Consider the following 24,490-nt stretch of genomic DNA (forward strand, 5'->3'; position numbering starts at 1 on the left):
CTTGCCAACACTTGCTATCTTTTGTCTTCTTGATAACAGCCATTCCAAAATTGTGAGCTGAATATCTTACTGTGGTTTTGCTTTGTACTTCACTGATAATTAGTGATGTGGGGCACTTTTTCATGTATGTGTTGCCATTTGTATGTCTTGTTTGAGAAAATGTCTACTCAAGTCTTTGCCCATTTTTAAATTGGGTTAATATGAATTTGCTATTGAGTTGTATAAGTTCCTTTTTTTTGGATATTAACTCATCAGATATATGGTTTGCAAATATCTTCTCCCATTCTGTACATTGCCTTTCATTTTGTTGATTGTTTCCCTTCTATGCAAAAGCTTTTCAGTTTGATGCAATCCCAGTTGTCTATTTTTGCTTTCGATGCCATGACTAAAAAAACTGTTGCTAAGACCAATGTCAACAACATTTTCTCTATACTTCCTTCTAATAACTTTACGGTTTCAGGTCTTATATTTAAATCTTTATTTTGGGTTGATTTTTGTATGTGTGTGAGATAAAGGTTGATTTTTTTTTTTTTTTTTTTTTTTTTTGCAGGTGGCTATCTAGTTTTTTCAACACCATTTAATAAAGAGTCTATCTTTTCTCCATTGTGTGTCCTTAGTTCCTTTGTGGGTGTATTTCTGGGCTTTCTATTTTGTAGCATTGATCTCTGTGTCTGTTTTTATGTCAGTACCATACTGTCTGAACTATAGCTTGGGAATATAGTTTGAAATCAGAAAGCATGATGCTTCCAGCTTTGTTCTTCTTTCTCAAAATTGCTTTAGCTATACAGGATCTTTTGCGGTTCCATACAAATTTTAGGATTTTTTTCTCGTTCTATGAAAAATACTATTGGAATCTTGATAGGGATTGCATTGAATCTGTAGATCACTTCGTGTAGTATGTACATTTTGTGTGTGGGAGGGGGTAGTATGGATATTTTAACAATATTAATTCTTCCAGAAAGATTTTATAACTACAAAATAAATGCTAAAGGCATGATCCATTTTTAAAATGCATAAATTCAACTTTATAAAAATAAAAACATCTTTTCTGCTAAGGATACTGTTAAGAGAATGAAAAGACAAGCCACAGACAGAGGGCCAATATTTGCAAATCATGTATCTTACAAAGGATTTATATGTAAAATAAGCAAAGAATTCTCAAAATTCAATAATGATAAAACAAATGACTCAATTTTGAAAAAGGGGTGGCAGCAAAAGATACGTGCAGATACTTCACCAAAAAGTTATAGATGGATGGCAAAAAAAAAGTGCATGAAAAGATGCTTAATATTATATTCATTAGGAAATCACAGATTAAAATATAATGGGATACTACTACACATTTATTAGAATTCCAGAATTAAAATAAACACTGGCACTACCAGCTGCTGGCAAGGATGCTGAACAATGGGAATGTCACACATTACAGATGGGGATGAAACATGGCACAACCAGTGCGGAAAAAAGGCTGGCCATCTCTTATAAAGGTAAATGTGCATTTCCCAGATGACTCAAAAAAATTCTACTTCCCGGGTATTTAACCCCAAACAATCAATTTGCACAAAAACTCACAAGCAAGTGTTTTTAGCGATTTTACTCACAAAAGTCCAAAACTCTAACAAACAATTCAATATCCTACAATTGTGAATGGATAAACAAGCTCTACTACATTCAGACAACAAAAGTGTTACTCAGGTATAACAACACTAAGGATACGTCAAAAACATGGGTGAATATCAAAGGCAGTATGCTGAATGAAGGAGGCCAGTGTCAAAAAGCTACATACAGTAGGATTCCACTTATACGACACTCTGGGTTAGGTATTGATTACATGACTCTGTATTTGTCAAAACTGACCCCCAAATAGTAATTCTGACCAAAGGTAAATTTAAAAACTGAATAAAATGGTATGTTATGTGAACGTGTAGAATATTAAATTCTATTATTGTAAAAATATAAAAGCTGGGATAAGTCTATAGAGAAGGACTAGAAGTTACCCTGGGGAAATAAAACATTAATTTGAATAAGAAATAACATAATGGGCAACTTTTCTCTTGGACTTTTCTTATGTATATTCTTTTAAGATTTTATTTTTAAGTAATCTCTGTACCCAACATGAGGCTCCAATGTATAAGCCTGAGATCAAGAATCGCATGTTCTATCGACCAAACCAGCCAGGCATCCCTGACTTTTGTTGTATCTTAATACTCTTGCAATACAATTAAGTTTTAAAAATCCATTAAAAAAGAAAGAATGTAAAAATTAAATAATTTTATTTTTCTAAAAGTTTTGACTAAATATTGAGATTTTATATCAAAAAAGCAAAATAGATATTTAGCCAGCTTCTTAATACTGTATATATTTACTTATAACTATAAATATAGTCATTAGAATAAAACACCATTTAGAATTCTTTAGTAAACCGCTCCCTTCCAAACCGCACCAAAAGTGTTTTAAATCGTTTGACACAGTAAGAAGGCAATGAGATACTTACCTGGCGCTAGATAGCAAAATCTTCATAGAAACTTAAGCATTTTGGAGTTGGAAAAGGTAGTTTCATTCAAATACATGTTACATTTGAAGTTCTATCAGGATACCTATATGGATCTGTTCAGTAATAACTATGACTAAGCAATAAGTATTAGAAGGCAACACAAAGTATGTGTAGAATCTCAGAAATGAAGACTTGAACTCTCTCCAAGGCCTGATGCAAGAGGGGACCCATGAATTAAATGTCAGAAAATGAACAGGAGTTAGCAGAGTAAGTAGGGGACAGGATTCCAGGTAGAACTAAGTGTGTTCAAAAGCACGAAGGTGTGAAAGAGATCATAATGCATTCAACATAATACAATATTCAATTTGGTTCAGAGAGTAGGGAAGAATTCAAGGTTGAAAATACAGACACTAAAGTTAAATGATTAATTTGTTAACATAAAAAATAATCATTCAAAAGAGATGTCACCAATAAGATGGTCTTCCACATGGACTCCAAGTAATGCATTAAAGCAAAATTTGAATATACTTCAATTTACTACAGCACATTTTAGAATTTTGAGGAAGGAATACAGGAAAAAAAGTAGAGTACCTTAAGGTGTCTTGCAACTTCTGGATTAAATAGAGGTGTTTTGATGTAATGAAAAAAGAGTGTTGCGATTCTTTTTCTGAGCCCTTCAAGATTATGATGTTTGACGCCTCTCATCATAAGGTCAACCTCTCTGTCAATCAATTCTAGAATTTCCTGAGTCAGTTTACATTCATGTTCCTATACAAAACACATATTCAGCATAGAATTTTTAAAATCACTGTTAGCTTTCAAAATTACCACCAAACAAACTGAAACTAGATTCCAAAAGAAAGAAATTGCAAAAGAAACTAGCAGGAGTAAAAATTGGTACAACTAATTTTGAAAAAATTTTCACATTATCTAGTAGAGCTTCAGATATGCATAATCTACAACCCAGCAATTCTCCTCCTAAGAGTAGAGAAATGTGCATGTAAAGTCATTGTTCACAGTGGCACAAAATTAGAAACAACTAAATATCCATAAATCAATTGATGACATAAATAAGTGTTGACTTATTCATACAATGCACATATTGATAGAATATTATTATATGTATGGAAATGAATAAACTATAGCTATATACAATAACAAGCTTAAATCTTAAAAAAGTAATGTTGAGTGAAAGCAGTAAGACACTGAACAATACAACATCATTCCACTTAAATGAATTCCAAAATAAGCAACACTAAGCTATATTATTTAAGGATATAGAGAGATGGTAAAACTATAAAGAATATCAAGGAGATGACTACTGTGAAAGTCAATATGGCAGTTACTTCTAGGGGATAAGAGGGCGAACTGGGATTATGAAGAGACAGGGGATACTTGGCAATGTTGGCAATGTCCTGTTTTGGGTCAGAGAGTGGTTATGTGGTTGGTGACTTCATATGTTAAATTGTACACATATATTTCATGTATTTCTTCTGCAAATTTGTATAATTCATAATAATTTTTAATAAAATCACAGAAATTAGTGTGGTTGAATAAGAAAGCCCCATGTAGGGGTTAAGTGATTAAGGCAGGATTATGAGCAATAGAAGTAAGTTGTTCCAATTGCCCGAGAGAGGACTAAAACACAGTTTGAATGAAGGAGTCAGAATGTGACATCTGTAACTATAAAATAATATTCTCCTGTACTTTTTAATACATATTTAGTATAGCTAACACAAGAGTCTAGATCAGGGTCCTTGGCCCTGAAAGCATATTAGAATGACCCGGGAGAGATTTTTGAAGGTTTTAAGATTGCCCTAACACTTGAGGATCTAATTTAACTTCTCTGAAATTGTGCCTAAGTATCATTCCTTATTCATTTATTCTCATATTCTCTCTCTTTCAATCTCTCTTTCTCTGTCTCTATGCATCTCACTCTCTCAAGTTCTTCGGATGCTTCTAATGTGTACTCAAGTTTAAGATTCACTGGTCTCTCTTAGTAACTGTCATCAAAATAATACCCATTATTGGGGCACCTGGGTGGCTCAGTCAGTTAGGTGTCTGACCTCAGCTCAGGTCATGATCTCACGGTTTGCGAGTTCAAGCCCCATGTCGGGCTCTGTGCTGCAGCTCAGATTCTGAGCGTGCTTCAGATTCTGTCTCCTTCCCTCCCTACCTCTCCCTTGCTTCACACTCTGTCTCTCTCTCCCTCTCAAAAATAAACATTAAAAATTTTTTTCAATAATTTTTTGACGGCTCCCTATTCATAAGCAGTGAGATAATACAGACTATATTTTATTTATACTTTATAAATACATATAGATGCACATAGATTATATACACATATATATCTATATCCTCAATGCAACTAATTTTACAAATGATGAAACTGATTTTCAGAAATATTAAATAACTTATCTAAGGTTGTACAGCCACAATGAATAGAGCCAGAATTTGAGTCATGTTTAAAGGCCTTAATCCTCCAATAAAATATTGTTAAATAAATATACATGTACATATATAGGTTAAACATATTGTTTAAGATATGCACAATTTATTTTTATAAGCCTATTCTCTGTTTTTGTTTGGTTTTCTTTTTTTATTATTAACCAAAAAAATGTTCCTAAATTCGTTAGTCAGGAGGATTTCTACTGTATTCCCTACTTGCATTCTCTTTTTTCTAATCTGGCCTGTTTACCGCCCATTACATACATCATGCTTATTTCCTACCTCTGGACTTACTGATTCTCCCTTTCTTCCTAACTATCTCTATCTTCCAATGTTAGTCACTACACAAACATCTTTAAAAACGTAATCCAGAACAAAAGCAGTCAGTGCCTCATTGAGTCAATGCCTCTGTTCTCAAGATGGAGGGACATGTAAGAGATCTATCCAGACTTAGTGCTCAACACGAACCATTTACTCAATTGCTTAATGTGTCTTAAATTAATAAATGATGAGAAAAAAATTAAAATATTCTCATCCTGCTTTAAAATTGCTAAAAATAAAATTTTTATTGAAGAGTGTCAAAATATATAGAAATTGCTGTTTTAGTGAACTGAGTTGAGTATTAATCTCATGCTATATATATATTTGCATATATTTGCATCAATCACATACAAATGGGTATTTATTTCCATTTAGATTATCCATTGTGCATACTTCTATGTATCGTAATATATAGTTTGAGAACTTTTAGATAAATATTAATGCAGAAAACACATCCTCCCCAAACGACACCAAAACAATATAGCTGTTGACAAAACAAATTTATATATGTAGACACTGATTAGTCATCTTTACCATTAATACAAAACAGCTTATTTTAGTACTCATTTTTTTATTGATAGTAATACCAATAGTGATACCAATATTGATAGCGATACCTCAAAACTACGAGAAAGTTAATGTACCTTCACAGTATGTTTAAGTGTTAGGAGTACATCCAGTCTTTCATCTTGAGAGATATTTTTCAGCATTATGCATTTATAGATGTTCTGCAGCTCTCTGGCTCTGATGGTGAACTGTGTATCCATCTCAATTATTTTGCCGCTAAATGTTCTCCATACCTTTGGAGCTGAACACTTAAAAATAATAATATGTTTATAATTATCAGTTATAATTAAAGGTTAAAAAATAATTTCTACTAAAAGCTAACTTAATATCATGTGCTTTATGAATAAAAGCATCACTAAAGCTTGAGGAAATTAATTGCAGAATTTGTAGACCATGGGAAAATAAAGCATTTTAGGAAAAAAAGTACGAATGAGCTATTTAGCCTGTGGAAGCGCAAGCATTTCTACAGGATTCAGAATTTGGTACTAATTTGTACTAACTAGTATGTTGAATGGCTGAATGGGTATATGGAATAACTCATTACCCTTGGAAAAAGGCATGCTATTTTTAATGCTAAAAAAAGTGATCTGCTTGTTTCAATTACACTGAGTTATAAAAATGTGTCTTGATCATGCTTTGTCAGTTGAAGAAACTTTTGTGGAGCAATTGTTACAATCCTCAGTGCGCCAGAACTAAGGACACAGCAAAACGGGACTTCTGTGAGTTATGGTCTTGTTTCCTATAAACATAAATCTCTAACAAGTTCACAGTTCTTCACAAAACAGATGTCCATAGTTGAGCAACTATATTTAGCTATCTCAGCAGTGATCCCAACCTCCCTGATGATGATGGCTAAGATTCTCACTCTCTATTCCCAATTCAGCCTTGGTGCCTCCCAACCTAGCTGACCTCATGAGCCGAGGGATAAAGATGGAGTTCACCTGCCCTGAAGCTCATCTGTGGATTCCCAGGCTAAGAACTCAGGAGGTGGAGTGAGACACTAGAGACACTAGTTAGCGAAGATTAAGTGTGTGTTTGCCACTGCTTCTCTTCCCTCCGACTGAGACTTTACGAAAAGATGCCTTCACCCAGAAATTTCACAGTGAAACCTCACTATTTTCCCTTCTCCTTCATGGTATTAAAGCTGCTCAACTTCTTTCCCTGATTATAATCTAACAGAAACAAGCCTATTTTGATCATGACTATTAACTCTCCAAATGCTGGATTTTTTGTAGACTGAATGGTAATTTATCCTTTGGAGACCTGTAGTCTAATTTATGCCATAATTGCAGCCACTTAAATCTTAGATTTGATATAATTTAAAGTTTAATTAGAAGCCCTTGTATGGGAACAAATCATCAGGAATGCAGACTAGCCAAATAAATAATATAAGGGTGAATAAGTTTTTCAGTTACAGCTTTAAATTACTTTTAAATTTCTTACATTTCATATTAGCTAAATTACATTGAAAACTGAAAAGTACCATCTAAAAACAACTATATTTGAGATGCTTTCAAGGTAATGGCAGCATTTTCTGATCAAAGCCAGAATAAGTGCTGTTCAGAGCTAGGACTCTCCATCAGAAAGTTTAGATTCTCAGTTCTAGTTTAAGTCCAGCAAGTGAGAGGCTGCGACCCTATAATTAATTTATATTCTTAAGGCATATATCTAATATTAAATAATGTACTGCTAATTAGCAGACTGATAGAATTAGCTAAAATTTATTAAGGATTATAAGAGGGAAATAGCTCAATAAGAAAATATTTTGTCATTTAATTACTATCACTTAGAAATAACAATATATAGATTATTTTAAATAGATACAGCCTTGTTTGGGGTAGGCCTCAGAGTGTTACTGAAGTTAAATGTTTCAAAGCTCCTTTTAAAAGTTTTTAAGGAATAAGCAACCTTAGGCTGAGTTTCATATTGTGATATTTAAAAATTTTTTAAGCTTTATTTATTTTTGAGAGAGAGACAGGGAGAGACAGAGTGCTAGCAGGGGAGGAGCAGAGAAAGAGGAGACACAGAATTCAAAGCAGGCTCCAGGCTCTGAGCTGTCAGCACACAGCCCAATGCGGGGCTCAAACTCAGGAACTGTAAAATCATGACCTGAGCCAAAGTCAGATGCTTACCTGACTGAGCCACCCAGGTGCCCCTCATATTGTGATATTTTAAAGTCTAACTAATGTCTTAATCTTGCCATGCCATTTTCTTCAGGATGACTCTATTAAATGCAATTTCCTTTCTTCTAGTAATGTGGGCAATACCTTTTGCTCTGCAGGTTTATTTCACTTGTAATAATCACCTTAAAAAGATTTTTTTTCACGTTTATTTATTTTTGAGAGAGAAAGAGACAGAGTGTGAGCAGGGGAGGGGCAGAGAGGGAGGGAGACACAGAATCCAAAGCAGGCTCCAGGCTCTGAGCTGTCAGCACAGAGCCCAACGCAGGGCTCGAACCCACGAACCATGAGATCATGACCTGAGCCGAAGTCAGACACTCAACTGACTGAGCCACCCAGACGCCCCAATAATTACCTTTTAATGAAATATGTAGTTCATCTACTTCATTGTATTTCAGTTGATAGATTGATTTAACTCCACTTCCCCTCCAAGTTTTTAGCCCCATCTAATATAGTACGATTTGGTAATATCTTAGATTTTTTCCAAATACATTCAACATCCACCCATCCATCCAACACCTTCCCACCCTGCAATTTTTCACTCAAACTCTACCTTTTCCATAAAAATTCCTAATATGTTTTGAACCAATGAAATCACTAGTATCTGAAGTCCTATTGTACTCATAAACACACACACAAACACATGCGTGCGCGCACACACACACACAAATATACCGTGTCTCTATTTCAATAACTCAGGGAAATTAAATTTAAACTGTTCTATAATTATTTTTTTGTTAATTTTATTTCTCCCAAAAGATTATAAGAAATAAATTCTCATGTGTTTCTATATATCTGATATGACCTACAATACTCATTCATTCATTCCACAAATATTGATTGTGTTTACTATATATTAATGTATTAGGTACAGAGTAAACAATACTGATTTTAAGAACTCTCAAATCTCATAATATGTAAAGATAGGAAAACAAGTAATTAAAATACAGGATAATTCTGCTTCATGATTACAGGTAAATAGGTAACTAACCATAGGTTGCTATGAAGCAATTACTTAATGAAAAGAAAATATTATCTAAGGTGAAACCTGAAGAATAACCACGAATTAGCCAGAGTAAAGGGAACTGATTCTTCACAGTCAAAGAATCCTAGATTTGAAGTTCGAGTTTCCCTAGTTAGTACTAAAAGATATAAAAAAAAAAAAATCTATTGACGAAGCTGTTTTTATACTTGGATATATTTCTGCCAACGCTGACAACCTGGTCTTCATTCAAGTCTAAGCTTCTTTGATTTCAGCCCTTAAGGTATTTTTTTTACCCTGACACAGGAAAATGCATCATCTTTGCTTATTTCTCTTTCTTATTTCCTTTTTCCTTTGAATGCTTTGGCTATAATAAGAGAAGTACAACAATCATGTTCTTAAACTGCTTCAGAAAATAGGAGCGTAATAAATTCCATTAAGCTGCCAACAAATGAGACAGGGAAGACTCTGGAGGAGAGAAACAGAAGAACAGCAGGAAGAGGCATTTCAAGGAAGGGAAGGTGGAGAGATAACAAAAACCTTGAGAGCAGCAGGCTCCCACAAAAGAGAAGAAATGACTGTACTGTGAGAGGAGGGCTTTCTTCCTCCTAAATTAATACTCGGGTCCCCAAGGGCACAAATTAAGAATAACCCTGACCCCCAAAAGCTACTGTGTAGTGATCAACTTTCCTTTTACACAGCAAAGGGGTTTTGTTCATACACAGAGGACACCCCTGTGCACTGTGGTGCTCAGAGAGAGGCAAAAATCGGTTGTATTTTCCTATCCCATTAGCTGTTGGCCACCAGAGTATGGGAGAGAAAAAGAAAAACATTTAAATGACACAGCTAACAAGGATTGCAGTTTTGTAGCTTGTGATTGTGAGAAGTGGTATGCGAATCAGAGAAAGGAACGGCCTTGACTCTAGGGAAAACTTCTTGCAGATTAGAAATTCAAATTGTCTCTTTAACACAGTTTGGGTAAAGAGAACCCAAGATACATCAGAAACTGACTGATGGTTTTTCACTCGAATTTCTTGACTTGCTTTTTTTCACCTCTGTCAGCTTGTGAGTTTTTAACCTCTGATAACCTGTGGAGGTCAATGTTTGAGGTGTTAAAATTACAAATTATTTAACTAATACTTCAAAAATCTTTAGATTAAGCCTTTTATGGAGAATGAAGGCTTAGTATAGAATCCATAATACCTGATTGGTTTAATGTCTATGTCCATGACAAGAAGATTAAAAATATTAGTTCAATAAACCACATATTATTTAGATACAGTGAAGTTAAACTAAAACCAAACATAAAATTCTATTGTTGAAAGTTATTTCCAAATTATAGTAAATATTTTTTTATATATCCATGTGTTATAGTGCTAAACGTGGACCTGAAAATCAGCATTATGGCTCTCGTTGTTAGTTTTGACATTTGAAAAAAACTCTGACCTTGTCTAGCTTCAGGGATTCATTATAAGCTATTTTTTCTTAGTTATCAAAAATACTGTAGGATAATAAGTTACTTCAACTTTTTTGAAATCAGCACTGTGTCCCCCTGAATATTAGAGACAATGCTCGGCATGTGTGAGGGGCGAAGTAGACAGGCATAAAGAGGAATGGATATTGTATAAGAATTTACAAGGAAAACTATAAAATCTATCTTAATTGCTTTCCATGATGTTTAGTATGGCATCCTATACAAAAAGGTGATTTGAATGAATTTGCATTAGAAAACAAATATTTTATAATTTACCATAACAGATTAAAAGTATGTCAAAGTCACTGTTAGTTAATATTTTTAAAGACTGGACTAATTAGTCTATGTAATGGACTAGGATTGACTTCAAGTGTAGCAGTTCCATTCTGGTTGTGTTTTTCTTGCTCTCTACAACATTTTGGTCAAAACTGAGGTAAAATTCCCTTGTACCAGCTAAAATGTCCATTTCCTCTAAATCTTAGCCTATGAACAGGTGAGATTAATTGGTTCATCAGCTGATGTAACCATAGATTTAGAACTCAAATTCTAAAACCTATGATCCACAAAAAGCCTTTCCCTTGATTTCTACAAGTTCTTATAGCTATTTTTTCCATCGTTCCTTCAGTCTTCTGGTCTTGCCTCTTTGTGTGCTGCCCTAAATCAGTACGGACACTAAGGCCCAATCATTTCTCTCATTCTCACTCCTCTTACCAAAAAAATTATCTTGCACTTAATGTTTCATTTATTTTATAATGTAACTAAAAAGTCACGAGGAACCATATTGTGCCCAGCTGTCTCCTCACTATGCTTTCTCTTTTTCTCTCCTGGCAACAGTCAAAGATTTCCATTTTCCTGGCAATTCTTCCTACACTCGGGATCTTTCAGGGTCGCACTTTCTACTACAACTTAACAGTTTTTACAAAAAACAAAAACAAAGACCACATTTTTCTTCCTCGTGAAAAATCCTATGAACAAAATTTCTCTATCTCATCTTTTTTTGGCGAGATTTCAAGACCTTCATAGAGTGCTACATACACTTCATAAGAAAACAATGGTCATTAAGTGGCTCCAGAGTCAATATGATATGCTGGGACCTTACATTTACACTCTTTATAATTCAAAAAAAAGTTTAGATACAATGTTAGGCAGAGGCCTGGAGGGGGTGAGGAGGGGGGTGGGTGGTGCATAAAGGCATAACAAGAATAGACACTGTATAAGTATTTACAGTAAGAATTTTAAATAGTTCATAGGAAACAAAGCATCAGAGAAAGCATAAGTAGGAATTCCTGTGGAAGCTCCAGCCTCAAATAAGGAAGGGTAGATGCCACTCATCTTCCTTGTCCCTTGTACCTCAGAAGCCCCCAGCTCCTTCAAACACTCTGGGTCCCTGTTGCCCTGGGTCTATGCTGTCCCCAATGGTAAGGTTAACAATCAGACACATAAGGAATATGGTTCCCAGTGATGAAGCTGGATTCAAGATAAAGTAACTTGCTAAAGGAATAAGTTTAGTTTGAAATATGATCCTGGAGAAGTATGAATATTATGCTTCCATACAGGAGACACATCTTTCCTAGAATGAAGATATTCAACAATTTGAAGTGACAGTATCTACATTGAATAATTTCTTGACAATACTTGAAATATGAAATTACACAACCATTATTTCTGTCCCTTATTTTTCCTTCCTGCCTTCCTCCATAAGCATGTATTAATACTCTGTGATATACACTATGCTAGAAAATGAAGATACAGAGATAAAAGATAACTTTGCTTAAGAAGCTCAGTATCTAGGAATGATTCAGACATGTAAATAGATACAATAAAAACTGACCACTACGGGGGCACCTGTGTCTCAGTCTGTTAAGCTTCTGACTCTTGATCTCACGATTTGTGGGATCAAGCCCCAAGTCAGGCTCTGCATTGGCAGCGTGGAGCCGCCTTGGGATTTTCGCTCTCCCTCTCTCTCTGCCCCTCCCCTGCTCGCACACTCTCTCAAAATAAATAAGTTTACTTTAAAAACATTTTAAAAATTGACCACTATTTACTAAGAAGTGAAACAGGGTCTCATGAAAGCATATAGTACAGGCTAAAGTAGGAGGATCAGTAGGTCCTTTCTGGAAGAAGGGGTATCTGAGCTTGTTTTGAAGGGTGTATAACTAGCTACTAATGAAGGAGGGAAAGGATGTTCCACGTAAAGGCAACACTGGATGCAAAAGCATGCAGAGCACGTGATCTTTCTGAGGACGTGCAAGTAACCGAACATAGCTGGAGTGGTGTGGCTGTAGTTTGCAAGGAGAGATGACAGTGAGATACCAGCAGGTGAGGTGTGCTGAGTATCACTTGTGAAAATCCCTGAGAGGCAGTAAGGAGGGGCAGGAACAGAGATGTGTTTAGTGAGGTCACTATGGCCGTGGTATGGATGACAGAGGAGGGAACTATGAAGTGAGACTGGAGGCTGAGAGCCTAATTTGGAGACATGAAGTAGTCCAAATGAGAAGGAAATCCACAATCAGATAAGTCACTGTCAACCTCACACACACACAAGACAAGGCCTGGCTCATGACAGCCTCCCAGGGGACATAGGAAAGCAAAGAGAGGAGCTGCTCCATAGCGTCTCCTCAGAAGCCTCCCATCCTTTCAATTTGCAGCAGGATCACAAGACATTCCACCAAGATTCAGATTCACTGTGGTTCAAGTCTTTGCCTACCTGGCGTGTTTGGATTCATGCAAGGGCATCAGGGTGCCATGGCAGAGCCATTTCCCTATAGACAGTAGTAGTGGGTTTGAAAAGGAAGTAAAGAATTGAGACGATTATTAAAGTAGCAGAACAAACTGGTTGGTGGCTGGATGGGATGCCAAGGATAATGCCCAGGTGTCTTCAGCAACTGAGCAGATGATGAAACATTCATAAAGAATAATGATGTGAGTGCTACAGAACAGCATCTGTTTGGAGATGCGGGACCAGGGAACGGTGAGATGGTATAATTTCAGTGTTGACATGTCAACTTAAGATGTACTGTTGGGACACCCAAAAACAATTACAATAGGCAAGTTGTAATACATTTGGATACATGATTCCAAAGCTCCTAAGAGAGGTCTGGTCTGGACCTGCAGGGAGTTCCAGGATGTAGGTAGTAGTTAAAGCCACAAGAAAAATTGAGATCAAAGGAGAGTGTATTAGTAAAATGAGAGGAGGGCATTTAGAGTATCAAAAAATATGGTATTTAAAAACGAATGTTCTCAAGTAACAAGAATCATACAACTAGAATCACTATAGGCAAAGATCTAGAAGAACACTATCCCCTTTCTTCTTGTGGCTGGATTGGCTTTTAATTGTTTGGAAAGATCAGATTTACAAAAGGAGACTGGTCACTATGGAAACAGGCTATGCAATCAATATCAAACAGAACAGGCAGTTTCAACACAAAAAGATAATTAGTTTTTCCCTTAATTGTATGTTTTCATGGTTTTCAACAATCATATACATTTTTGGTCAGAAACTTCCAGTCAGTTAATGACCTGGTGAGCAAAAGCAAAAACACTCATCTATAGCTCTTTTCCCCAGGTTGCTTACTATGAGGCATCCCAAACCCAGACATTTTGTGACTTCAGTAACTCTACATTTCATCAGGGTGTGTAATTGATCTAACTTCTGTAGCCAGCCTAAATCTAAATGAACAGAGTCACGAGGAAGGTAGCTTTATTTTTTCCTTCATGGCCTAAACATTTTAGTTAAGAACATATTAATTTCATGTTAATTGTCAATTGTTATTCTAGGCCACAGTTAAAAATCTAAAGCTGTATCAGAAAAAAGAAAAAAAAACAGAAAATTTAAACATGAAAATTCGTACAATGTCAGTCTCTTCTTTAGTTCATTATTCTACATTTTTAAACTCAGGATTCATTCTTATTTAAATAATTGTTACTTTACTAACCTTATCCAAAAAAGCTTGTATCAGTGCTTCCTGGTTTGCCGTATATGCAATGCATCTATGCCTCCCAATGGAAGCAATTATCTGGGTCTCTTTTTCCAGAAGTTCACACAAAGCAGCTTTCCTTTCAGCCCCAGTGAAAGATTGGTTAATGCGTGCAAGTTCTTCTTGCCGCCAGACTAAAGGAATAACATGAAAGACTCTTGAGTTTTTAAAATCCCACATCTTTCAGAAAATTTTTTCCCATCACATCCTGACAAACAGTATTTTATTTTTGTATCAATTTAAATAAAATTATACATGAACATTATCATTCACATTGTACACCTGACATATGAAAAAGTAGGATGAAATGGAAGCTGAGAAACTTAAAGCAATAAAATTAAAGTCAAATAAAGAGAAGCCAAAGGAAATCAGCCCAGATAATGTCAAATTACACCTCCAAGTAAGCACATACTCTCCCTCGTACTGAAAAATATATGGTTTGGGTTTGTAACAGCCATGAACATGTACTGATACTCAGATCTTTCAGGAGAATACCTGGTTTTGCTACCTAAGCAAAATAGGTCAGTCAGAGAAAGACAAATACCATATGACCTCACTCATATGTGGAATTTAAGAAACAAAACAAACAAGCAAAGAAGAAAAAAGAGAGAGAGAGAGAGAGAGAGAGAGAGAGAGAGAGAGGCAAGCCAAGATACAGACTCTTAACTATAAAGAACAAACTGATGGTTACCAGAGGGGTGGGGGGCGGGGGAATAGGTTAAACAGGTGATAGGGATTAAGGAGTACACTTGCTGGGGCTCCTGGCTGGCTCAGTGGGTGGAGTCTGTGACTCCTGAGCTTGGGGGTCATGAGTTTGAGTCCCACGTTGGTTGTAGAGCTTACTTAAAAAAAGGAGTACACTTATGATGGAAAAAATAAAACAAAACGATTTTAAAAAAGAATAACTTCCCTTAGGAAGACATTTTGTATATCTCCCCCCACCAAAAGAAGATCCAAAGACAATAACATGTTATTTCCTCTATCTATCTATCTATCTATCTATCTATCTATCTTCCTTAATATTCTGATATATGTATAAATACCTATGACTAAATTGCTTTTCACCTTTCCAGCAAAATTCCTCCATCAGATGACTCAAATTTCTTAGCTTTAAAAAAAACGATTATTTTTTATGTTGACCACAAAAAAGTGAAGAGCAATTTTCTGATGCATCTATCTGTATAAATAAACATGCATGCACATCTACAATTTCCACCTGGAAGGGAAAAAGCATAATGTGCAAATGATTCAACTTTTCCTCCTGACAAGTCTCATCTACTCTTCTTGAAAGAAAGAAAGAAAGAAAGAAAGAAAGAAAGAAAGAAAGAAAGAAAGGGAGGAAATGGAAAAAGAGAGAATACGTGTTGTGAGGAATACAGGCAGGTTACAGTCTCGGCTGCAGCACTTGACATGTGCCGCCATACTGAAGCAGAAGCCGTGTTCTCCCCACAAAGCTCCCAGTCAATGACCGAGAACCAGGGGGAATTAGGGCCTGGCCGTGTCTGCCCAGCCGTGATCTCTTCTGTGGCTACTTGGATCAGCGCTGACCACTGGGCTGGCTCAGACTTCCTTAGAGCTGTTATCTGTTTGAGGCTCTCCATTCCTCGTCCTCTTTCCTTCCCTCTCTCAACTTCCACAAGTGTCAAACTGCATCTTGATGAAGACTTTTCTTGCTCTCTTTCCCCTTTATCTTTTACTGTGACATCTTGTTGTCTGCTTCCACTAGGACCCACATTGACAGTTTTATGCAGAATTGTTGACTTCAATTATTTTCTTCAATACTAGCACTTAGGTACCATTTTAGGTTACTTAGGTAGCACTTAGGTACCATATCCTTACAAAACCTTAAATTATAGCAGCAAATGTTGTATAGTAATTGTATTTACTTTTTACTCAAACCTATGAATTCAATTAAGATAATACTTATGGTTGGTTACTATCAATAAAGAATGGGTTGCATGAAATATATCCTAAGAGCAAATTATAAAATGCCAAAGAATAGTATTTTAATAAACTCATTTTACCTAAGAGTAACAGCATATTGTCAAAATTAACTTACATGAGAAAAATGGATTACTAGGTCCTACCCTAAACTTAACTAAGTCAAAATTTCCAGGCTCACATACATGCATTTTTAACAAGGGTCTCATTCAATTCTTACACACACTAAATTTGGGGGAAAAATCGTTTTATAGCCCACATTTCAGAAACCTATTTACATTAAAAGAAGCATAGTGTTGGCAAGAACCTTAGAAATCAAATGGTTCAATACCCCGCCCACATGTAAGACAGTGTCCTCCTGGCAGCAGTTTGTACAGGTTTAATTCACTCACCCTGGCCGGGGACCAGCTGGTGAAGAAACAGAGTCAGTCTATTCCTTGTTCCAAATGGCATCCCTTTGGATATCTGAAGGTAGCTGTCACATCCCATTTAGGTTTTCTCTTTTCCAGACATAAACACTTCCCTTTCCTAAACTGCACATTATTTGATATAATTTCATGTCTCATCAAGGTCAAGCTGCTCTGTTATCACGGTACCTCTTTGAAATATAGCATACCAAATTTCTGACAAGATGGAGTTTTATGCACAAGCGGCTAACTCTCCTCTCCTAAATTCCCAGTTACGTGAACCAAGAAATATGAAATGGGAGAGGAGAGGAGGAGACCCAAGTCAGTACTTTAAGTCAGAGAGGTACAACCTATATACTGGAAATCAGGGGATTTAAGTTATAGCACAGATACTGCTAAAAGACATTCAAACAGGCACAAATGTCCCCCAAACTGCTGCTGTCTCATCTCAGAAAGCGGACTTAGAAGAAGGTAGTAAACCTTAATTCAATGCCTTAGAGCTTGAGAAAAGAGCAAGTGATTAATCTATTTGATAGTTTACTATGTTTTAAGGAAGTCTTCGAATATCCTTAGGATGGAATGAAAGAATGCCTACACTTCAAGTCAATGCAGAAAACAACAATAATCACAACTGTTTATGAAAAAAAGGCAAAAAATTCAAAAGAGAAAGTATAAAGCAAGGTGAGAGAAGCAAAATCAAGCATCATAGTTATATTTAAAAATATAAAATGGTTACTTTTTTACTGAAAATAAGTTAGAACAATTTTTTTTAATCCAATGACATGTTTTCAAGAGACACACTTAAAACAAAGTGACACCAAAAGTAAAGGTTAAACATAAAATGTTGATAAATGTGAACAAAAAAGAAAACAGAAGCAGCAATATTAACAGTATATTGAAAATAGACGGGAAAACATTAAAAATTTGATTATTGGGATAGGAGACAATTTTATGATGAAAGGTATGACCCTCGTGAATGCTATACACAAAATCACATCCCATCTAACTTGTAAAGCAAAACTTCTATCAGTTATAAATACTCCTGGAGTGAGCATACTTTATTTATATAAACATAATTAAAATACAAATGGGTCGATCTATTTCAAGTAAAGAAGTATTAAAAGCATTAAAAAGTTTAAACAATATGATTAACAAATTTAAATGATTCAAGCTCTGACCAACAAAGGCTGAAAATATACCTATTTTCAAAGCTCTATGAAGCATTAAATTTATACAAATTCTAGCAGCAGGAATAAAAGAAAACAAATTCCCCAAATCAGAAATGCCAAAACTGCATTTTGATACTGTACAATTAAACTAGAATTAAAAACAAAAGTTTAAAAAGAATAGTCCCAACTGCTTGGAAATGTAATAAATACCAACAAAAATAAAATTTAAACAAAGAAGTTAAAAGTAAGACTGTCAACTATTAAGAAAAAAAAAGCCCCACTACATATCAAAATGGATAGGATGGTAAAAAATTGAAGTAACACAATTTTGGGGAACTTTGCAGAAATAAGCCTGAGATTCAAATCAGGTACCTCTGAAAAGTGTGTCAGGGCAGGGGAAGATTTACAAAAAGCTGTAATGTTTGTGACAGTTACTCATACACCTCCTCTGGAAAATCATGTCTGCTGGGTACTTCTCTCATTCCCCATTATTATTTAAGTAACTAGGAGTGGCTTTGATACCTGGATAAACACACAAGGACTGGGAGCCTGAACTCATTCAACCATGGTTGATCTGTGTTCTTCATAGAACGTGGAAGCAAACAAAAATTGAAGCAACAACCTATTGTTCTTTATTCTGAACAAACATTCCAAAAAGTCACTCTAGTCTTTGACATTTATCGTAAGCTTCAGTTCATTCTAAGTTTTCGGATATTCAGAACTGTTCCTGAAAATGTTTTCGTGTCACATTTTGAGTCATCCTTGTTATTGTACATGTAGTAACCTCAGTCTGGAATTTACAGAGGATCTCCTGCACGTGCACTTTCATGAGCAGGACATTCATGGACACCTTCCCGCAGGTGGCAAGCCTGTCCTCCACCCGTGCAGGTTTACACAGCTTTGGTTTTGTTCAAGTCACCGTCACCCCAGAACACACGAGAATATGCTGGCTTAACTACAACAACCTCTCTTAACAACATCTCATTCTCTTCTCTCTCAATAGACACAGGAACCGTGGTTTTAAGGTGTAGACTTTGCCTTAGCTTCCTTTCTATTCTTCTTTTTTTTTTTTAATTTTTTTTTTTTCAACGTTTATTTATTTTTGGGACAGAGAGAGACAGAGCATGAACGGGGGAGGGGCAGAGAGAGAGGGAGACACAGAATCAGAAACAGGCTCCAGGCTCCGAGCCATCAGCCCAGAGCCCGACGCGGGGCTCGAACTCACAGACTGCGAGATCATGACCTGGCTGAAGTCGGACGCTCAACCGACTGTGCCACCCAGGCGCCCCAGCTTCCTTTCTATTCTTAAGGCTGCTCTGAGAACAAAATCCTGTTGTTTTTTTTCTTACTGTACTATTTACTTCATCTCCTGTTTGCTTTTTGATTCCTAGGCCCCTCTTTTCTAACTAAACAATACAATAAAAATAACACTAACACCATGTTAATGGTGGTTACCATGGAGTGCTGGTTACTATGTGTCAGGCTCTGTCTCAAGCTCCTCATGCATATGAGCTCATTTAATCTCCTGACAAACCAGTGAAAGAGGTGCTACTATTATCCCCTCTTTTACAGAAAAGGAAACTAAGGAAAACAAAGACTTGTCCAAGTGGCACCAAGACTCAAACTCTGGCAGTCTGGTTCCATGTTACAGACTCTTAAGCACTGCTCTCCCACTTTTCAAAAACATGTAATCTTTTCATTGGACAGTCTCTCTCTATGAATTGATTAGTTGGTCTACTACTGAAAGCCACACTTACTAACCAGCTATCTAATTCTTTCCCTTTTCATGGAGATAATTTATTATTACACTGTCAGAATGACAAAGTTTCAGAGTCTCAAGAACTGCATTCCCTGGCCATAGAATCAAACCTATTTTTTCTCTGAACTTTAAAAGGCAAACTTTGTTTGCCTGATCTGGTTACTATACCTGCCAAAACCTTATCATTTCTTTGTCAATTCAAAACACTCAAAAATAAGTATTGAGCAATTATGTGAAAGGAACTCTATAAATTTCAATGGTGCATACAACAGTGAGAAAGACACAATGCTTTCTTGAAGGCCCTAAATATCTCCTTGCCTCTCCCTAGTTGGAGACACTATAAAATTCTTCCGTGAGGACAGAATTTTCACTTCTCTTTCTACTTATTTTTACCCAAAAGCCTGACATTTTTCACCATCAGGCATAAAGACTTCCTTTAGATAGATCTCTTCTTGACACAAGATTCCTCTTATCTTCTACCAGGTATGATTTAATTAAGTAAATGTAGTCTTCCGTTGTTATATTACAGGCATGATTATTTTCTCATCATATTGCAGGGATATTTCAAAATACATCACATTTATATGTAGTTTATATAATTACAAAGTATATTTTCCTCCTTCTATTAAAATTTCAGATTTACTTTAACACCAGTCTCTGCATTGGAAGGTAAATATCTAAAGTGTTCTTTCTGGCCCTCGTCTGTTATAACCACTGTCTGTTATAACATCTAGTTTTACAGTTTTTATCATACTATTTCTTCTTCCTCTCGACTTCCAATTTGAAATCATCCTGATGAGGCCAAGGACAGGCCAGTGGTACTCTTTATAAGAATCCACTTTGCCCTTTACCAGGAATACATTATTCAGACACTGGACAGCTTGGTCTGTTCAAAAAGAAGATTTTTAAATTTAAAAGCAAAATTGTCTTCAGCAAAAGAGTTGTAAATTTAAGGGCTAAATTATGTTGTGAAAATCCAGGAAATCCATGATTGATGACTTTATCCTTTAAGAGCAGTTTTACCAACCAAAAGAACTTTAAAAATTTTGACAAAATCCATATAACCAAAGGCAGTGTATGAATTAAAAGAAAATTGCTTGCTTGTGGAAATAATAACTGAGAATATTTATCTTATGGGATTATATGGATGTTCCCAGAAAGCAAATAAAAATTGAATGATATAAGTAAGCCTATTTTACTTCCAGTTTTACATCAGAAACCTTTGGGACTGGTAATAAATTTAGGCCACTAGGATATTATTTAAGCTATGCTGCCAACCTCAAAGAGCAATATACTACTCTCCTAGATTAATACCGGGTGAGTCTGGATAGATGCACTCAAATTCACTTATATGAATATATATATTCAGACTTTACATTTTGCTTAAATTATAGTATGACTTTTTAAAAGAAACAATCCAGTGAAGCTAATTAGAAATGAAAATAATGGTCTTTAGGGGCTCCTGGGTGGCTCAGTTGGTTGAGCGTCCAACTTCGGCTGGGGTCATGATCTAGCGGTTCGTGAGTTCGAGCCCCACGTGGGGCTCTGTGCTGACAGCTCAGAGCCTGGAGCCTGTTTCAGATTCTGTGTCTCCCTCTCTCTCTGACCCTCCCCCTTTCATGCTCTGTCTCTCTCTGTCTCAAAACTAAATAAACATTAGAAAAAAAATTTAATAAAAAAAGAAATGAAAATAATGGTCTTTAATTCCAATAAAATTCTCCATTAGATGGCCCTGTAAACCTATAGTAAGGAATGGAACATGGCATTAGAAAAATACCATGTCCCAACTACTCATAAGGAATAGACACACATAGGAATCAGGAGTGGATGGACAAAACCTATTTTTTATCTGAATTGACAGTTTCCAGAACTATAGAGAGAAGACATTGAAGAAAACGAGAGATTCTGCCCCATATCATAAAAGGTATGTTCCATAGGGATGATGATAATTAAAACAAACAAACAAATAAATTGGAATGTTGAATTCATTTTCCAGTGTTGCCGTAACAAAGCACCATAGACTGGGTGGCTTAAACAACAGAAGTTTATTTCCTCACAGTTCTGGAATTGATAAGTTCAAGACTAAGGTGATGGCAGGGTTAGTTTCTTCTGAAGACCTCTCTCCTGAGCTTCTAAATGGCCATCATCCTTCAGTGTCTTTATATGATCTTCCCTATGTGTTTGTTTGTGTCCTAATCTCTCCTTATAAGAATATTAGTCATACTGGTTACGGCTCATCCATAAAACCTTAGTTTTTCTGAATTGCTTTTTTGAAGGTCCTATCTCCAAATTCAGTCACATTCTGAAAGGCTAGGGCTTAGGACTTCAACATGTGAATCTGGGGGGAAACACAATTCAATCCATAGCAGATATCAATAGCCACTAATATTTTTTTAATGTTTATTTATTTATTTTGAGAGAGAGAGAAAGGCAGAGAGAAAGGAAAGAGAGAATCTCAAGCAGGCTCCATGCAGTCAGCACAGAGCCCAACATGGGGTTCGATCTCAGGACCCTGAGATCATGACCTGAGCCAAAATCATCGGCTGCTTAACCAACTGAGCCACCCAGGAGTCTCTAATATTTTTAAAGAAAAAGATATTAAAGGAATTGGTTCATTTGAAAGAATATGTTTATTTTATCTCCTTAACTTCTCTTCTCAGACAAATCATCTAATTTCCAGGGTCTGAAGTTCAATTATAAAATGAAAAGGGGCGCCTGGGTGGCTCAGTCGGTTAAGCATCCTAATTCAGCTCAGGTCATGATCCCATGGTTTGTGGGTTTGAGCCCCGCATCGGGCTCTGTGCTGACAGCTTGGAGCCTGGAGCCTGCTTCGGATTCTGTGTCTCCTTCTCTCTCTTCCCCTCCCCCACTTGTGCTCTGTTTCTCTCTGTCTCTCAAAAATAAATAAATGTAAAAAAAAATTTTTTTAATTAAAAAAATGAAAGGATAGGACTTAGCACCTAAAGTCTGTACACATTCTAAAATTCCTGAGCTCTAAACTTGCAATTTCCAAACAAGAAATAGAAGAACATACAAGATTTTGTCCACCAGTAGCAGTTTATATGCATCTGTTTTTTAAAATTCTCATTCACAGACTGCAAGCCTACATGGAGAGAACCAAGGAAGATTCAGACTGAATACCCAGAGCCAGGTGATGTCAGTGGACTCCAGAAGCTAGAAGTCAAGGTACCTTGAGATCAGAAGTAATAATCCAAGAAGAGTCAGAAAAGGCCATTAGCACAAGTCAAAACAAAGCAAAGGGTTAGCAGATTCAATTCAACAATGAGCAAGGGTCCTATCAGGCACCCTCAGTACAAATGTACACAGTTAAGACAGTGGTGTTTACAGGGAATTGTGGGCAAGGAAAAGAGGCTCTGAGCCCAATCTGTGCTGTCAAGAGAAGTTTCCTAAAGATGATAACCCCTATGCTGAGTCTGAAATAAGAGTGACAATTCAGATCAATAAAAGGAGTCATCCTCAACATATTGCTGTAAGAAAAAACAAACAAACATAAAGATAAAATAGTGTCGCCTGGAAATGGTCTTGACTTTGATACATTATATTAACTTATGTAGTTCAATTAATTTTCTTTAATGATCTATTTTGCTTTTATTACTGAGGGACAGATTACCCAGAGGAAAAGCTGAACTTCCTTTTAGGAGTTTTAATTTAAACTATGTAATTGTTACTATGAGCCACAAGAGGGCAGCAGTTTCAAAGACTACAACAAAACTTAAAAATTATTATTCTGAGAGTTTTAAATTAGAACTTTAGGGCTGGAAGAAAACTAAAGAGATGCCTCTTTTATATAAGAAATTTCATTTTATTCCATATAAATCATGTGTAGCCATATAAAGTATATCTGCTCTATTTTAAGATAGAAAATCTGTATAAAATTATTTACAAATATAAAATTATTATAGTTGTAATAACTATTAATAACTAATAATAATTATAGTTATAACATAACTATATATGCATAATTCTTTGCACTTTTAAAGTACTTTCATAAATGTAACAATTTATTTATTCACATATCATAAAGCCCTGTGAAATAGACGTGCCAGATATCAGTAAGTCCTTTTGTAGATGAAGAACCTGAGGCTAAAGAAAATAAGTGACTTGCCCAAGTTAATACCACCAGCAAGTAGAAAAGGTAGAACCTCACTCAGCATATTTTCTGTTGTTTTACACAACTGCCTGTCAACCAACGAAATAATAAAATCCTTGGGCTTGTTCAGATAGGAATTTGGAATATTATTTGAATAGAGTTCTGCTATAACAGAACTCTAGTTTTATACTTGTCAATAAGATCTTTCCTAGATCTTTCCAACAGTGCTCTCTAATTCTTAACATTTAAAAGTAAACTTTGTTTTCATCTGAGAGAGGATGAAAATAGAAGTGAGGTTTAAAGTAAAACAGAAAGTATTTGCAGAGGTCAATGATTAGGAGAAAGACGAGGCAGATGTAAAAGCTGAGGGAACAGGCTGTTACCTCAAACACTGCCACGTTCCTAAAGCCACTCAATTTTGCATGTTACCAAAGAGATAAATTTATTAGCATTGCTTATCAGACCTAGTGTTTCACTGTATTATCTTTTGGTGAGTAGCATATTACCATATAGCTATTTAATAGACCCAATATCTGACATCTAAAACTGCTGTTAGAGAGGAAGGGTGACTTGAGTAACAGAACATATAATAACATCCACAAACAGTATATAAAAAGTTATATTAAGAAAATTTGCTTAAAGTTAATGTCATAAATAATC

General features: G+C 35.7%; 1 protein-coding gene across 2 annotated transcripts in view; it reads right to left on the reverse strand.

The window, feature by feature from the left end:
• The window catches only part of IQUB (IQ motif and ubiquitin domain containing), a 121,331-nt gene that overhangs the window by 70,401 nt on the left and 26,440 nt on the right, over positions 1 to 24,490 (reverse strand). For both annotated transcript variants that reach the window (XM_045495480.1, XM_045495479.1), the window contains exons 8-10: positions 14,402 to 14,577; positions 5,908 to 6,078; positions 3,086 to 3,262 (exon numbers count right to left, since the gene is read on the reverse strand). In XM_045495480.1, coding sequence (XP_045351436.1) covers positions 3,086 to 3,262; positions 5,908 to 6,078; positions 14,402 to 14,577 — 524 coding nt within the window. The remainder of the gene's footprint in view (positions 1 to 3,085; positions 3,263 to 5,907; positions 6,079 to 14,401; positions 14,578 to 24,490) is intronic.

Source organism: Leopardus geoffroyi, chromosome A2 (genome assembly GCF_018350155.1).
Source record: "Leopardus geoffroyi isolate Oge1 chromosome A2, O.geoffroyi_Oge1_pat1.0, whole genome shotgun sequence".
NCBI lineage: Eukaryota > Metazoa > Chordata > Mammalia > Carnivora > Felidae > Leopardus > Leopardus geoffroyi.